This window comes from Triturus cristatus, chromosome 1_1 (genome assembly GCF_964204655.1).
Source record: "Triturus cristatus chromosome 1_1, aTriCri1.1, whole genome shotgun sequence".
NCBI classification, from domain to species: domain Eukaryota; kingdom Metazoa; phylum Chordata; class Amphibia; order Caudata; family Salamandridae; genus Triturus; species Triturus cristatus.
Window position 1 is genome coordinate 94,342,963 of NC_140579.1, and position 18,959 is coordinate 94,361,921.

An 18,959-nucleotide genomic window follows, 5' to 3' on the forward strand; every position below is an offset into this window, starting at 1 on the left:
ACCCATTTGTCTGCCTTCTTTCCCAATTCTTGGAGAGAGGTCAGATCAGAGTCTACCAGGTACTGGTGCAACAGCTGATTTTGACAGTTATTAAGAATCTGCTCCCTCATTATCAGATTGTACAATCCTATGAAGTCACACGCTTTACTGCCCAATAACCATCCTTCCAGAGACTTAGCAGCACAGTCAACAAAGTCAATCCAGTCTTGATTTTGTGCTTTTTGGGTATCTCTGAACTTTAACCTGTATTGCTCAGTGGTTAGGCCAAACCCATCTATCAGTGCACTTATCAAGACCTGGTAATAATCAGCATCTTTTTCTCTTACAGTGAGGAGCTTGTCTCTACCTTTGTCTGCAAAGAAGAGCCATAGGATTGCTGCCCACTACCCTTGGGGGACCTTCTATACTTTACAGGCCCTCTCCAAGGCAGTTATCCATTTGTGGATGTCATCCCCACTCTGGTAGGGAGGGACAATCTTACTTAGGTTTCTATGGTCATTAGACCTAACCCTATCTCTAGGGAAATTGCTGCCACCAAGGGACTCTAGTCCCTCCTTTTTACTAGCTCTGTAGAGCTCTAGGGCTTCCCTATCTAGGGCCATCTGCTGCTTTCTGAGGTTGAACTTGTCTTGCTCATACTTCAGCAGTCTCTCTCCTCTCCTCGGAGGTATCCCTCCCTCTGTGAGAAGAAACAGTGGTCCCTACAGATGAGGTAGACTGGACAGACTACCTTGAGAGAGATCTATCCCTTCTAACCCTGTTTTCAACTCTTGCTGGAGGAACAAAGAGGGGAGCATTGTTGTCATCCTCCTCATCCTCATCCTCATCCAGGGGAGCTGGGTTCACCAGATCCTGATCATTGTCATCAGTCTGGTCAACAGTAGAGGTGGAGTCAGGGTAGTTTCCACCCCTAGGCCCACCCTTGGCTGCTGCCCCACCCACTCTGCCTACCCCTTCAGACCCACTAGGCCCTGAGAGATCATCCAGCCTGAGTATCTTTAAAAGACACTGGGTGGTTGGGCTTTTGCCTGTCTTCAGCTTCCTAATGGAACATAAGGCCCTAAGCTGTGCAAAGGAGAGATCCTCATATTTATAGGGGAGAAACCCACTGGATTCTGGCAGGGACCCACTGGTTCCTGGCTGATTAGACATTACTAGTGTGGTGTGGTGTATTGCACTACCTACACTAGTGTGGCCTACTAAACTCTCTTGAGTTGTAGAAAGGGTGTGCTATCCTTTAACACACAACTCTAAGTTCAGTAGAACTTACTGTATACTAAACTTGATATTATATGTACCTAAGGTACCTTTAGTGGTTTTCAGTTGATCAATTCAATTGAGATTATCTGGTAAAACAATAGCAAGCTGGAATCCCACCGCTGCCACCAATGTGAGAAGTTGGCCTGATATATGCTGTCCACTAGTTCTGGTGGGCAACTTGTATCAGTCCAAACAACCCCTTATGGTGATAGGTTAAAGACAACCTTTATTGAAAGCTATCCTAGTGGTAGCTATGGAGAGCAGCCTTCAGGCTAAGACTTGAAGGAATGTAAAGCAGCTTGTTTTACCAGTCTATAATCTCTTGAATGATCAAATGAAAGGACAACCACACCAGGTATATATTTAAAATATATGTATTTAAGATAAAACACACCCCTCTAGTGAGACTGGAGTTTAAAGTACTAAGTTACAAGTCAGTATTCAACAGTAAAAGCACAAATACATGTTTGGTCCCTAGGGGCGTACCAAACCATATACCAATAAAGTGGTATAAGAACCATGACTGAGCTAGACACAAGGCCTAGAGCCTGTAGAAGTGCTTGGACCACAAGGAACCACCCAAGGTAGTGACACAGGGGATCCACGGGGGACTCGTGCAGTGTGAGAACACAGCCGCGAATCACCGTTAACTTCTATGGGGAAAGTCGCGGTTGGAAATTAAGAGTTTAATGACACTTAGGGGATGACTACGAATGAACCCTTTTGGACTTAGAGGTGTCTAGGGCCAACACCCACGGGAGCACCGGAGTACTCGAGTTACCTCACCCAGGGAAGCCGGGTGCATAGGTTTCAAATGGTGTTGGGTCGCGTCGCGTCGCTGTTTTCAATGGAAGCTGCTCAGGAAGTGCTGCTGCCATGAAGAGGAGAAGTGTCCGGAGAGATCCAAGCCTGAACCTAGGATGGAACAAACCTGAAAGCAGAGGGGACCAAGGGCACAATAGTCCAATGCCCACAGATGTCGGGTGCTTCAGGTGAGTTGACGTGTGTCGACGATGAACAGGAGCTGGATTCGAGCTGTCCCACGAAGTCTGTCGAGTGCTGCGGTGTCGACGACCAGATTGGACCCAACAAGCCTTGGCAACGGCAAGTCACTTGGAAACAGAGGAAGGACGTTGGTGCAGACCAGCAAGGTCTGGGGGACTCACCCAGCGAGGGTAAGTTGGGGCACGTCTGGAGCAACCAGAAAAGCCCAATCAGAAGAGGAGATGCCTTCGTGGGGACCTACTAGCCAACGGGCTAGCGATTGCGAAGGAGCCTCGAGCGGTCGCACTGAAAACTGGCCCAGGGTCACTCGTGGAGTGGAGGCCAGATATCTTCGGTGTAGGAGGTGCTCAAGGCTGGGGCTACTCGGAGCTCAAAGCACAACTTCAAGGAAGACCAGGAAGATGATGGATCAGCTAAAGATCACGGTGTCCAGGGGTCACAGTTCCACGTCACCCACGATAGCCACGGGCCTCAGCTTTGCTGTGGACTCAGGTTAGCCTCAGGGAAGTCTAGAAATCTACCTCTGGGGATGCAGAGACTTCGGCGTCCGGCGGGGGCTTCAGAATGGCAGACCAGACAGTTGCTTCTTTGGTGCCTGCCAAGCAGGGAAGTCACTCCTTGACCACAAGGGAGATTTCTTCAGTCTTCTAGTTAAAGTAGAACGTCGAAGGTTCAGGATATATGTTGCAGAGTTTCGTCCAGGGTAATCTAAAGTCGCAAGGACTGGGCTACCATACTTATACAAAGTTTGGGGGTTGGACATACTCTAGGGACCCACCTTATGGGAGGGTTTGGAAAGAGGGGTGGATACACCCATTTCCTTTGTCCAGTTTCGTGCCAGAGCAGGGGCAGGTAGCCCCTGCAACCGGTTTGAACTGGACTATGCACAGGGACACCAAGTGTGCCCCCAGTGCAGGACTTCAAAGCACCAGAGAGTGCTCCCGCCCAGCCCCAATACACATCTGCCTGTCTGGGGAGGTGGTTACACCTCCCTGGGACAGGAAACCTATTGTCCAGGCCACCCCTGCCAGAGTTTTGGCCAGCAGCAGGAGGCCAGACCCGTGTCTGTGGCAGTGGCATCCATTTTGTGATGCCAGGGCTGTAGAAAGTCTTTACCGGGTTAGACCAGTGTGAACATGTCTCTCCCTCTAGAAGGGTGGAATGCTACCCCCGCCGCCAGAACTGGCGGGGGGGGGTGTAGTATTTCATAGTGTTTGACACCAAACACGACATGTTTCCGTGCAGCCAGTCCAAAGTTAGCATTTACCGTGAGGTTATAATGCACTTAAGAGTATATGGTCAGGCTGCACCACAAACAGCATCAGAGGAGGTACTACGAACGCTGCAGAGGGGCGATGCTCATGCAGGGGCACCCTCTCACATAAAAACCAAGAACTCTGCCTTCAGGATTGTTAAGGCCTGCCATAGGAGTGACTTATAGGTTTTATATGTGTGTGCAATGGTAGTGATATAGGTAGCCTATACCACTGTAAGGGGTGCAAGCACCACTTTACCTATGCTGCAGTAGCAGACCTGTGGTGTCATTTTGGAGTGCTTCCCAGGGATAGCATAATACATGCTTCAGACCCTGGTAGGCCTCTGAGGTACCTATGCCCAAGGTACATAGTATACCATATACTAGGAGCTTATAAGGCACTCCAGAATCCAATTAGAAATGTACCTAATGTACATGGAAACCATTTTAGAGAGGAAGCAGCTAGGCTGGGGTCTTGATTAGCAGGGCCACAGCCAGACTAAGGTTGAAAAACAGTGAAACACCAGCAAAAAGTGGGGATACCCATGTGAAGCAGATCCTACTCTCCTACATCAACCCTTCCCCCCCAAAAAACTTTGTATCACCCCTGTTTTATATAACCAACAGTTGGTCTGTAGCTAGGTTTGTACTTTGCAAAACCTTATGCTTACTATGTTTAAAAAAGAAAGGACCACAACATTCTCAGTTTGTAATGCTTTATTTGGATGGAGAACCCCGTTTTCCTTTAATGTTTCACCATCTTCACTTGTACCTAAAGCTGGCCTCCCTCTTTATATCATACCTCTGAAAATCAGATAAGGGTCACCCTGTAGAAATGCTCCAAAGGTTAGCAGATGCTGCATGTTGCTGCTTTGGCTTGACATGTTGTGGATTTGGTAAACATTTACATATGTGGCCGAATTCTCTACGTTAAAATGAAAGATTGCTCTGAAAATGTGCGTGATGACCATGAATTCAAGTTGTCTTTATCAGAATGTGTAATTTTACCTACCCAGGGCGATTTTTGGCAGTCATAGCTGGTGTATGAATAGTTTCTTTGCATGGCTGTGTGCTCCTTAAGGCACTACCCACTGAATTGGTTATCATTTTTAGCTCTGGCTGTACAGTGCAGCTATTTGCTTACCTATTAACAATTATTTAAAGTATGCGTCGGCTGTGCCTAGATGAGTAGAGCTTTCTCACCTGATGCTATTGTCTGTTTGGTGGATCAGTCTGTCTCCTACGGGATGCATGCTTTGCAATATATTAGGAAGTGTACATTTGAAAGGTACATTGATGCATCACATCCAAAATTGTAACTCATAGCTTTAGCTTCTAAAGAAAGCAGACTTTCGACTTTGGGCTGGTTTTTGGGCTTACAGTGGTCTGCGCTGGGCTGAATTTGGGCTTATATTTGAGCGTCTTTGGGCTGAAAATCTGGCAACACTGGCAGGCTCCTCTCCAGCCAGACGGAGAGAGAGTTCAGAGAGAGAAGCAGCCTCTCTCTGTCCTGCGCTTAGTTTGAGAAGAGAATGAGATCAATTATTTACTTTTTTACTTCGTGTTCAGAATTCAGAATTGATTAAAACATGAAGATTTAGGGCTTTTTGACAACCTATATATTTTGGTTTGCTGCCTGTCCGGTATTGTTTCATTTCTGAAATTTCTGCCCCCAATGGTTCCTCCTGCACCCCATTGTTTCTTGTGCCCCACCTGGCAAACATCATGTCGGAGGAAGGTGATGAAGTTAAAATTTTGCCCCCCACCCTCCCTGGAATAATTTCTGCGGACGCCCATGCTGGTAAGACAGGCCTCCAATGGGTTTTAAAGGCAGCTCTGCGTGGGGGTTTGTGGGGAGTAAGATGGCCACCTGCACTTTGGGACTGGGTCCAGGGACGTATCCCTGAGTGGTGTAAAATGCCACCCTACAGTATGAGACAAGCCAGGAGTGCTGTTGCTGAATGGGTTAAGATTGGGCCTTCCAGTGTGAGACAGGAGAAGTTCTGGGTGCCGGGTTGGTCAGACCTTTAATGTGGGTTAGGGCTTGCTGTGGGTGATTTGGTAAGACATAATCTCCTTTGTGACTACGGGATCTCTGGGTGCTCGGAGTCGGGCGTAAGAGGGCAGTAAGCCAGGCTTTCAGTGTGGTTTAGAGTTGGCTCTGGGTGAGGGCCCGACAGTCCTCTCTTGGGTGGGATTGAAGAAGCTCTAGCCCACAGTATAGGGGCTGCCTCTGCTTCCTCCTACAGAGGATAATCAAGGTCTTAGGTATAAGTTATCTTTGGATAGGGCAGTGGGTTGGGAACTCTAGTGAGAGGGGCAAGACGGCTCCCCCCCCCCTTGGTGGGACAGCGGATGTTCAGGGTTTCGGCCCAAAGACAGTCTTCTCAAGTGCTGGAGATGGAAGCTCTGGATCAGGAGGTAGTGACATGCCTTCTAGAATGGGTTAGAAGAGGCTTGCAGTGAGGGGTGGTGACAGTCACTCCGAGGGTGGGAGAGGAGTGAAGGCAGCCTTCTTCACTGTGGCACTGGAGGAACTCTGTGGCTGACTCTGGGTGAGAGCATGGAGACAACAGCCTCAAGGGTGGGGCAGCAATGAGACAAGCCCCGCCCTACACTGTGGTATAGAAGGAGCGCTGTGCTGACAGGTGCAGAGGACCCCCCCTTTCAATCTGGGCCGTCTGCCTCCCACATGGCGTCCTTGCAGTAGATGTGAGCTGCCGTTCTTCTCCTGCAGTAGGCTGCATTCGTCAAACCGTTATCAGTGCACCATGGTCCAGATGGTTGTTGAAGGGCCTCAGGCTGCCACTGGTGCCTAGTGGTGCTATGAACAGTCACTCTGAGATCTTCAAAGAAGTCACCTCGGGCTTCACCTTAAAATACTGCTTGAATCTTAATTCTGCATACCTGCAAGAAGAGAACAAAAGGTTAGTCACATAATTCGAGATGTCAGTCCTGACTCCAAGAAGACCATTCACAAACTTGAGGACCACTATAGTGTCCTAGTTTCATTACAGTTTTATGTCCCAGCTTGATGGTGCATGTTGTTTTAATGGTTTATATATTTTTTGTTAATAAACATTTGGGGCAAACCCTCAGGAGGACCTGAAACCTATGTAAAAACGGGAGAAGGAGTGATGGTCTATTTGCTCTACTATCCATATTAGTACCTCTTGTGTCCTATTCAGCTGAGTGCTCAAATTGTGTGATTAGTTCCTACAGAAGGGACCACTGGTTTTGTTAAAGTGAAGGCATGTGGGTAAAGGCTGTGGTAGCGTACAGGACAAGACAGTAACTTGGATATGTACAGGACACCTTATCCCTTTTATTTTTATTTGCACACACGCAGAAATGTTTTTTTGGGACAAAACACGAAAGGGAGTGAGAATAAGCATGCCCTGCCTTTCTTCTTTAAAATGCGGCACAGGCTTCTGGCCACAAAGAGTCACAGCTACTGGAATTGAGGTTAGAGTGGAGTTGCAGACACAGTGATTTAAATTTGCGATTTAAATGTAAACCTTAAGTCACAGCCCTTAAGGACATGAAGGCACGCCTCACCATCTAATCCTAGTCCCTACATGTGAGAGGGTGGAGTGGACTTTGGGCCCAGGCCTCCCTCTTGTGAAATGATAGCCCATTCCAAACCAGATGCAGATATCCTTTCTGTGACACAGATAGGCTGTATACTCCTGCTGGGGGTATATGGCTGCCAGACTGCTTAACAGGGCACTGCTTTGCCAATCATCTTTACTTTCATAAATGATTTCTTTAATTGAAGCAAATCAACATTGCATCTCATAGAGGATGTTGAATTGTCAATTGAAAGCCTACAAGTGGAAAAGGGATGTCCTGTGAACCATCCCTGTGAAGTTTAAGAATCACCCTCTAGAAATATCAGCGATTTATCCTGAAACGTAAAGCCTTGAATGACCATCTTCTGAGGCATCATGCAAAAAAACAAGACAAGCTAAACATCTGTGCCAGGAATCTTGGACTTCCTGCTACAAAAACTGAACATTCTACAACGAAGGGTTACTTCGAGAAGTTTGAGAAAATTACAGTGCATGACTCTTGGGGGCAAAAAAAATAGGGTCAATAAATTCAACAGATGAGTTCGCAAAACCACCACCCACAGAAGGGCAAAAGGTGGGTTAGCGACTTATGTGAACTCAAAACTATCCGCAAAGATAACACCGCAGGATACAGAAGAACCCTGGTTACTAGCTCTATGTCTGGAGCGATGGGACAAGCAGTAGACAACTCCACTGGTTCTGGTTAATATTTACATTGACTCGAGAGAAAAATAAAAAATAGTGGCAAAGCTGATCAAGCTGTTCCTGGAGTGGAAAGGAGATAAACAGTTGGCAAACCAGGGAATTACTGGAGATTTTAATCTGAATCTTTTCCAAGACACACATAAGGCAGGCGATGAGGTGTTACAGATGCTGCCAGCACAAAGTCACTCTCTGCATCGACCCCATGACAATCTTGGGAACAGGCTCCTGAAGTCCTACGAAGCAGCTGATCTGGTAATACTCAATGGACGCCTCCTGGGGACACCAGCCTGGACAAGATACCATCTACTACCTTGACTACACAATGGGGAGCATTAGAATGTATAGTGGAGTAGTCTAGTTTAAAATGAAGCACTGATCAGAGAGTGAGCATCACCTGCAAAACTTCAGTCTAAGCACCGCTATGGCCGTATTAGATCAGGTGCGGATAGTGCAGGTTTAAGCTGACATTGAAAATGTAAAACACCTTGAATGGAGCCTAGACAGCATTGGAGGCATGGCAAGCGAGGCCAAGGGAATCCTGAAGGAAATATCATCCAGCAAGGAGAACTCGATAAAGGCATAGAAGCAGCAAGAGACCCAGCCAACAATTTGGAGAAAGGTACAAATATTTCCTCAAGCTTTTAATCATCCAGCCAAAACCGGTTCGCCTTATCAGGTCAAGGATCAACAAAGTGCTCCGTGAACTGTGGAGCTCACCATAGGATTTAGAATTGCTAAAATGCCTACGAATGGAGCGTAAGAGCCTCGAAAAGGTGGTATGGCTGCTAAAGAAAGAGAGATCTGAAGCATTGTGGGCAAAGCTACTTTACTCCTCTAAACAAAACGACCACAGAAGCTTCTGGAAACTAATGACTGAGCTTGATAAGGGCCCCAGGGTGGCAAACAATGCTAATAATAGCAAGGTAGAATGGGTTAAATACCTAACAACACATTATAAGGGAAGCACAGAGTACCATTCTGTCCCGGCCCAGGTCTGACCCCACATGTAAAAGATCACAGCTCAAGTCCACACGAGTGGGTGACCCTGAAAACCAATAGCAGTGGTGCTACTGACACCCTAGACCACTAAATGGAACTTTTCCATGGAGGCCTTGGAAACAAATAATTGAGAACTTGCACTCCAACTGCGCATCTGCCCCTAATGGCATACTGACTGCACTTCAAAAGCACAACCTGAGCTGGCTTCCTGAACTCGATGTTCAAGCAAATACTGCTGATGGGACGCATTCCATAAAGCTGGAGAGGCCCAGTGATAGACCCCATCTTCAAGTGTTGGGGTAGCTATTTCCCCTAGCAATTACAGGACCTCAAATGTTTTTCAACAATACTACTGAAAATCTACAGGAGTGAGCGACGGAGGCAAAAAGGTTGACAATGAAGCAAACAGGGTTCACCAAAAAGCAAGGAACCACCACCAACTTGATGGCTGCGGACCTCATAGTGAAAAAAGCACGTGACAGTGGGACGTCACTTTTCATGTGTTTTGTGGACTTCAAAATGGCCTTTGACTACGTCCGTCGAGGCCTGCTCTGGGAAAAACTATTCCGTTGGGGAATTCCACAAAACCATTTAAGGACCATCCAGCGAATATACACACAATCCTGTGTAAAGATCAAGGTGGGGGACAGGTGCCATTTATCAAGAGAGGTTAATACCGCCATTGAATTGGAACAGGGATGTGTGTTGGCGCCGCTGTTGTTTAATTGATTCATCGGGGATCTGTCAGCTTCCCTGGCAGAAGTGGTGTCTCACGCACCAAGCCTCGGGTCTCAACAGTTTAGCAACATCCTGTACAGAGACAATCTACTATTGTTGAGCAATAATCATGTGAGCCTACAGAGGCTGATCAACAGGCTCGCTGAGTACTCAGTAAATAACCAGTTGGAAATCAACCTCAAGAAACTTAAAGTTATGCCGCTGAAACGATGCATAGCAAAAGATGAGAAATGGCGCTTCAATGGGTCCAACATGATGAAGTTACAACATAGATGTATCTAAAAAGGCTATCATTGCAAAAACTGAGGCCTTAAACTTGGCCTTCTCAAACCAGGAGGAAAAGTCTGTGGGGCCATCATCTAAATGCGTTGATAACAATGATCAAATCAATACTGATTGCAACCTAATCATATAGAGGCGAGATAATGCTGGGTGAAGATCCGGACCTGCTGGAGAAACTTGCACAATATGAACATAAAAACGAGCATTCCAGATGCCAAGGTCTGCCTCTCCCGCCCAATCAAGGTTAGAATTTGCCCGGGTAAACCAATCACTAGCCAGGCAAGGGGCCTTCATGAAGTGCTGCCATCGACTGCAGAGTGCCCCAGAGGGATCGCTGGCTAAACTCATCTGCGCAGGGATACATCTAACAAGGGGGAAAGGTCAATTTGCCAAATACCTGCAGGAAGGTATACATAATCTTGGTATCCAAGACTTATGGCAACTGAACATGAGTTGCTATACTTTTAAGAAACTTGTGAACAAAGTGCATAAAGCAGAAACGTAGGTTGGAAGATAAAGCTACACTGACAAAACAATCACATGGGTAGTTAGTAATAAAATTATATCACACAACAAAGTGGTCTAAGGGAATTTAGAGACCCTGTCGGATTAATTCCCCTATCCAATACATCGAACACAGACAAATTATCCGAGGTCTTAAAGAGAAAAAATATATCTCTAAAAAGCAGGTGTCTACTGCAAGAGTGTTTAGATAGAAATAGAAAACAAAAGAAGTACATTTGAAAGAGAAATGAACCTTCATTGTCTCAGGATACTGATCAATCATCAATGTGATCATTATCATCATTTGGGTTATCCAAACAACCTCCAGTTGTCCTCTTGATCATAGAGGAATACCAGGTTTATTGTAACCTCTTTCTGGATCGTTCACGGAGAGAACAAGGAGGACAGAAGGAAGATAACAGTGAAAGACGTTAACTACTCTTTTATAGAGTCACCATCTAGAGTGAGTATCTAGAGTGAATAAGGGCAGTGCAAACAAAATATGTGATTAAAAAAGAATTCGCAATAGAGACGCACTTCTTAACACATGTGTAAAGTCAAATGCGATCCTTACTTAAAAACAATCATACAGCAGTTGTCAGAGAGCAACTGCTACCATTGGTCGACATGTTTCAGCCGGCTGGACAGATTGTCCTCGGCTTTCTTCAGGACCTTAATTATTGAAAGAACTGTATTCAGCTACTGCAATCACACCAATATTGGTTGCAAAGTGATATTGAATTATTTAGCATACAGTTAGGATTTATACAGAACTCCTCTGCATTAACGTGAAGTTCATCTGAAAAACACCTGTCAGTACAGTTTGAAAAAATAAAAATTGTAAATAAAATATATAACTAATATGTAGTTATATATAATTGTTAATCATCCGTATTATCACCAAAGATAAAATGCTCACCTGTAAAATACAGGGGTTTGACCTCACCTCACCGGGCATCAGCTCCTGTCTATGAGGCCCCGCTCTAGCAAAATAACAAACCAAAATCAATATTATAAATATATTCCATATATCTAAATTAAATGGAGGTTACTCTTATTCTCTCATATGTAATTGCTAAATGAAAGAGTATGGCAATTTTAGAAGAAATGAAACTTGAAAATTCTCTATCTACATAAGGTATCTTCAGCAGGTCTAGAAGCAGACAATCGGTGTTAGTTTGAATGAATACGAAAAAGTGGAAAGTAGATGCAATCTTCGCAGTCACATACAACTCACATATCTTTTGTTATTATTTTTACTGTCTGCCAAAGATACACAAAACACAACGTCCACCTCCTGGCAGACCTATAATATCGGGTATAGGATCACTTTTGGAACCTTTATCTACATTCGTTGATCATTTCTTAAGACCACTTGTCAAAAAAATGCCTACTTTCCTCCAAGATACTAAAGACGTGCTTCGGTTGTTACCAGAGATCGACTTTGATCCCGGGCTGGATTGTCTAGTATCTTTCGATGTTGAATCTCTATATACATCAATTCCACAAGATGAAACTCTGGACACTGTATCTCAGATTCTTTCGAATACTACTTTGGATTCTATAACACCAGTTCACTTCCTAATGGCATGTGCCCAAGTGGCAATGAAAGAAAATTTCTTTTGATTTGAAGATAACATCTTCTTACAAGTGTCCGGTACCAGTATGGGCAGTATTTTTGCACCATCTCTGGCCAATCTATACGTCCACTCCTTTGAACAAAATCATGTTCTGAACACTAACAATCCCCATTTTGAGTCGATTCGCTTATGGAAGCGATATATCGACGATATATTGGTAATTTGGAGAGGTGATACTTCATCTATTATAGCATTCCAGGAATGGCTAAACACCAGAAATGAATTTATTAAATTCACAGTGGAATTCAACAAAGAAAGAATTTCCTTTTTAGATCCATAAATAATTCAATATCACTTTGCAACCAATATTGGTGCGATTGCAGTAGCTGAATACAGTTCTTTCAATAATTAAGGTCCTGAAGAAAGCCGAGGACAATCTGTCCAGCCGGCTGAAACATGTCGACCAATGGTAGCAGTTGCTCTCTGACAACTGCTGTATGATTGTTTTTAAGAAAGGATCGCATTTGACTTTACACATGTGTTAAGAAGTGCGTCTCTATTGCGAATTCTTTTTTAATCACATATTTTGTTTGCACTGCACTTATTCACTCTAGATACTCACTCTAGATGGTGACTCTATAAAAGAGTAGAGAACATCTTTCACTGTTATCTTCCTTCTGTACTCCTTGTTCTCTCCGTGAACGATCCAGAAAGAGGTTACAATAAACCTGGTATTCCTCTATGATCAAGAGGACAACTGGAGGTTGTTTGGATAACCCAAATGATGATAATGATCACATTGATGATTGATGGGTATCCTGAGACAATGAAGGTTCATTTCTCTTTCTAATATACTTCTTTTGTTTTCTATTTCTATCTAAACACTCTTGCAGTAGACACCTGCTTTTTAGGGATATATTTTTTCTCTTTAAGACCTCGGATTATTTGTGTGTGTTCGATAGTTAGTAATAAACTCATATCGCTCAAGCAAGGAAAAGCCCTACTTCGAGGCAGCTCTCTCATTGACTATCAAGAGGGAACTGGTAAAGATGCGATTTGGACGCCTTCCCACACTTGACTGCATCCCTAAGTGGCAGAAGGAGGCCCAACCGGAAGATGCATTATGCTGTTTGTGTCGCCAGGCAAAAGAAACATGTATATGTGTACTCTGTGTGTGTCCCCTAACATGCTAGTATACCGGAGGTCATTGCTGCGTAAGGAGTTTTTAGCCTTAGATGTTAGAACCTGCAGGACGGCGGCCATAGAGGCTTTAAAGCCACAGAGTTATGCTGAACATTCGCCTGGTGCAGTTTTTAGCAACTCTTAACAAACAGATTAAACTTTTAACTTGAATTCTGTCCAGGGGTTAGAAAGGGACATATATAATACTTCTAACTCACTAATTGCACTGTAAATGTTACCCTTGCATAGCTGCTTTAACGGTTGCACTATGCACCTAGGCCTGTTAAGCTGATAGGTGTGCATTAACAAGTTTGCCTTTTTGCATATTCCTTTTAATACTTCATCAAGCAGGTTGATATTGCCTTTTAGCACAACTGCACAAAGTATGCTGTACAATGACTCTAAGCTCATTCCACTAGGCACTTTGCTAAAGCATTGCATGTATAAAATCATTAGCTAAGTAGGAGTATATTACTAATAGGTTGGGACTGCCTATTCCTCTTTGCACAGTGGTGTTAAGGTACTTTCAAGCCCCTTGATAATGCCTCTTTTGCACAGTAGTGTCAATGTTTGCATTAAGCATTACAAGCAATGTTTTTGTGCAATTAACCCTAGCAGGTGACGCAAGTTGATGTCTTGTCTCAAAATGTTTCTCAAAATGTTTACACTGTCTTTGCCCCTTTGCACAGTAACCCCTGGATATTTGCACGTTTCAGAAGCCGTACGATCACTTTTAGCTCAGAATCATATTTATTTTTGTGTTCTATAATGCATTCGTAGTGAATTTCCTGTGCCCGCTTACATGATACAGGAAGAGCACAAGTTTTAAACGAGTCATATTCGTATCCCTTTGCTTGAATAATAAGACCCATGGATGCACGATTTATAGACTTGTCTCTGTGCGCCTGTGATGGACACACGGGCGCTTAGATAGCCTGAAGTAGAGATTCAGTGATTTTATATGTATTGTATTGGTGACTGTGTTGCGGCTTTTGTACATGTTTATGGTTTTTATTAACTTATAGACTAAAGTTGGATTGATTGATTGACAGTGAGGGACATCATATCTGCAAGTCTCTCCAAAGTACAGTCACATGTTAGGAAACGAACATGGGTAATTCAGTAGTTTACAAGATTGACTAGCGATAACTCAGAAAACAACAGTATCTTAAGAAGAAGAAGTTGGGTCCATCTGAGTTCAGAGCACAAGCAAGTTAGCACCATAATCAACGCCTTTGCTAAACAGAAAGGCTTTGACGTGTCATGATTGCTCTAGATGCAAACTGTGAAACAACATGAAGAAATTGTTTAAGTGGAGGGATTCACCTACACTTTCCATCAAGAAATTGCTCGCTGGCTTAATTGCAAGAATTCTCCTGTGCTTAACCTATTGATTAGCATGCGTTTTGCGGTCAGATCCACATCAGAAATACTATCAAAGCACTTAAACTAAGATTAAAAAAATATTATCTTTTTTATTGGAATGCTTTTTATTTCGCAAACAACAATGTAAAGAAAAAATATCGACCAAGAGCATTATCCATGCCTCAAGAGTCTTGATCAGAAACACTAAGAGATATTCACATCGACTATTGAGTTCCACTCCCTCATACCCAGTGACTTGCACGCCCAGCACACCCACGGATACTTGGAGGTCACCAACAAAATCTATTTCCAGTCTCAATACTCAGGAACCACTGAAGATGAATGATGTTGTTAACTTAAATGCGACTTTCTACCTTAGTGGTTACTAATAAGCCTGGTCGTAGCTCGCGGAACTCATCAATGTGCAAAAGAACTCTGCCACGCTTCGTGGAGCTCTGCGAGCAGAGGAGTGCATTAGTTAAATGCCGTTCACAGTGATTTTCAGTTCCAGGTGCTTGTCCGTACTGTGCAATAATCGCGAACGGCACCAGCGCATAGCGCAAGAGGGTGCTGCTTCCTTTCTGCTGTTCGAGTAGATTTTTACACGAGCGGCAGCATTCTCAAGGCAAACGGACGGTTCCTCAATGTGAGCGGTCGCGGACATTCGCGACCACTTACATTGAGAAATCTCACCAGGAGGTTGATTTTCCACACTCGCGCTCGCCAACTTGATGTTGACGATCACGAATGAGGAAAATTCTCGCCAGAATGTGGATTTTCCTCGCATTCCAACTTGGGTGCCAATTCCGATCCGGTAAAAAAATTCCCCGTCCGACTCGTATCCGGATTTTTTTCCGTCCGAATCGTCAAAGTAGCGTACAAACTGCCAAGTACGATTCGAACGGAAAAAAGTCCATACGAATCGCATTGGGAAGATTTCCCCACACGTCCTCGGGTCGGGAAAAGTCACCGACACGTCCCCGGGCGAGAAACCCACCGTGCGGAAAAATAAAGTCCGACTGCGCAAGTACGATCCCTCCCGTCCTCCCCATTTCACAACCGTACGCAAAAAACACCGTCCGAACCGAACTCCCATAGCAACCATGGAGACATGTGCCCGCATACGCGCCGAACACCCCACCACCCCCCGCCCGCGTATGTACGCCCCGAACCCCCACCCGTGTATGTACGCACCAAACACCCACCCGTGTATGTACGCCCCCGAACCCCCCCCAGCCGTGTATGTACGCACCGAACCACCAGCCGTGTATGTACGCCCCCGAACCCCCCCCAGCCGTGTATGTACGCACCGAACCACCAGCCGTGTATGTACGCACCAAACCCCCCCCCCAGCCCTGTATGTACGCACCGAACCACCAGCCGTGTATGTACGCCCCCGAACCCCCCCCAGCCGTGTATGTACGCACCGAACCACCAGCCGTGTATGTACGCACCAAACCCCCACCCCAGCCGTGTATGTACGCACCGAACCACCAGCCGTGTATGTACGCACCAAACACCCACCCGTGTATGTACGCCCCCGAACCCCCCCCAGCCGTGTATGTACGCACCGAACCACCAGCCGTGTATGTACGCCCCCGAACCCCCCCCAGCCGTGTATGTACGCACCGAACCACCAGCCGTGTATGTACGCACCAAACCCCCACCCCAGCCGTGTATGTACGCACCGAACCACCAGCCGTGTATGTACGCACCAAACACCCACCCATGTATGTACGCCCCCGAACCCCCCCCCCAGCCGTGTATGTACGCACCGAACCACCAGCCGTGTATGTACGCCCCCGAACCCCCCCCCAGCCGTGTATGTACGCACCGAACCACCAGCCGTGTATGTACGCACCAAACACCCACCCGTGTATGTACGCCCCCGAACCCCCCCCCAGCCGTGTATGTACGCACCGAACCACCAGCCGTGTATGTACGCCCCCGAACCCCCCCCCAGCCGTGTATGTACGCACCGAACCACCAGCCGTGTATGTACGCACCAAACCCCCACCCCAGCCGTGTATGTACGCACCGAACCACCAGCCGTGTATGTACGCACCAAACACCCACCCGTGTATGTACGCCCCCGAATCCCCCCCCCAGCCGTGTATGTACGCACCGAACCACCAGCCGTGTATGTACGCACCAAACACCCACCCGTGTATGTACGCCCCCGAACCCCCCCCAGCCGTGTATGTACGCACCGAACCACCAGCCGTGTATGTACGCCCCCGAACCCCCCCCAGCCGTGTATGTACGCACCGAACCACCAGCCGTGTATGTACGCACCAAACCCCCACCCCAGCCGTGTATGTACGCACCGAACCACCAGCCGTGTATGTACGCACCAAACACCCACCCATGTATGTACGCCCCCGAACCCCCCCCCCAGCCGTGTATGTACGCACCGAACCACCAGCCGTGTATGTACGCCCCCGAACCCCCACCCAGCCGTGTATGTACGCACCGAACCACCAGCCGTGTATGTACGCACCAAACACCCACCCGTGTATGTACGCCCCCGAACCCCCCCCCAGCCGTGTATGTACGCACCGAACCACCAGCCGTGTATGTACGCCCCCGAACCCCCCCCAGCCGTGTATGTACGCACCGAACCACCAGCCGTGTATGTACGCACCAAACCCCCACCCCAGCCGTGTATGTACGCACCGAACCACCAGCCGTGTATGTACGCACCAAACACCCACCCGTGTATGTACGCCCCCGAACCCCCCCCCAGCCGTGTATGTACGCACCGAACCACCAGCCGTGTATGTACGCACCAAACACCCACCCGTGTATGTACGCCCCCGAACCCCCCCCCAGCCGTGTATGTACGCACCGAACCACCAGCCGTGTATGTACGCCCCCGAACCCCCCCCAGCCGTGTATGTACGCACCGAACCACCAGCCGTGTATGTACGCACCAAACCCCCACCCCAGCCGTGTATGTACGCACCTAACCACCACCCCACCAGGGAATGTACGGACCGCACCCCCACCAGTGCATGTACGGACCGTACTGACGCCAAAAAAACACGTACTGAACCCGGACAAACCATATTTACACAAGGAGAGTCAAGTAGAGTTTCCCCACACCACCAAACAGGCCCAACAACCCCACAAACATCACATACACTCACCTGCAACTGCCAAACTGCCAAACAGAGGCCCAAAACTCAATCACTCCTCATAACACACCCACACAAATTTCAAACACAGCCACACCCACAAATGGACCAATAAAAATGGACCACACACACAAACCATGAGCCTTTGCAACAGACCCACTGCTGCCAGAGCCCACAGACGACCCACACCACCATACTTGAACCTCACACTTGCATACCTTCACACAACCACCTACACAAACACCCCCTCATCACATTCACACACACACCTCCACTACCACACCCACACACCCACAGCCATCCACACCCACACCCCCACAACCACACCCCACGCCATGTCCACCACCAAGAATCCAAAGTTCACTAAGGAGGAGCTGGAGATCCTTGTCGACGAAATCCTCAGAGTCGAGCCACAGCTCTTTGGGACATTGGTCAGACAGACCAGCATATCCGAAAAAACCGCCATGTGGCAGAGGATCGTCGATTCTGTGAATGCTGTTGGGACAACCAGAAGGACCAGGCACGAGTGCCAATCCAGGTGGTACGATCTGCGGAGGACGGTCAAGAGGAAGATGACTGACAATCACAACCAGGGGAACATCACTGGAGGAGGGCCGCCCCCCAGACCGGTACAATACCATCCCTGGGAGGAGAAGGTGATGTCCACGCTGGCGGTGGAGGGACTACACGGACTGCCAGGACTCCCAGACCCTGGTGAGTACACAAACAACTCACCTCACATGGGGGGGATGCCATACACAATCAATCATGCATGCCACCCCCCCCAAGCCACCACCGGACACAACAACACTCCACAAACACACACATGCCACTGGCACCTCCATGCCCCATGCATCAATCAGGGCCATGCCAAGTCACAGGCCACACAAAACACCAACACAACACAGGATGTGGTCGATGCTGGGAGTGGGGGCAGCAAAACTAACATTGAGCAACTCACAAGCACACAACAATGCCCTCAGCCCATATGGCCCAGGGCACAGCCATACAAACTGTGTGTACCCACACAGTACTGTCTTGCCTGCAAATGATGGCTGCCATGCAGGATGCCATGGGTCTGAAGGCACAATTTGCACATAACAGCAGACAATGAAGATGCATCGCTCTGATAGAGTCTCAGCACACACCGCCACAGCAGCAGCCTACACTCAGACACACTGCCCAATGGGTGCCCGGAGAACAGGGACTAACTCACATGAACAAGCCAATGGCCATTCAAAGACCGGCTAACTGTGTGTGCCCAGGAAGCTGGCCTGAGGTGACAGAGAGTGACAAAGAGAGGGAGGGAGAGGGGGAATGAGAGGGAAGGAGACAGAGGGGGGACACAGGGAGACAGACAGAGGGAGGGAGTAGG

General features: G+C 47.1%; 1 protein-coding gene across 2 annotated transcripts in view; it reads right to left on the minus strand.

Annotated features, from left to right (window-relative positions):
* Positions 1-4,224: 4,224 nt before the first annotated feature.
* Positions 4,225-18,959, minus strand: part of LOC146869597 (ethanolamine kinase 2-like) — a 166,308-nt gene continuing 151,573 nt past the window's right edge. For both annotated transcript variants that reach the window (XM_085607999.1, XM_085608080.1), the window contains one exon: positions 4,225-6,427. In XM_085607999.1, coding sequence (XP_085464125.1) covers positions 6,355-6,427 — 73 coding nt within the window. In that variant the 3' untranslated portion in view covers positions 4,225-6,354. The remainder of the gene's footprint in view (positions 6,428-18,959) is intronic.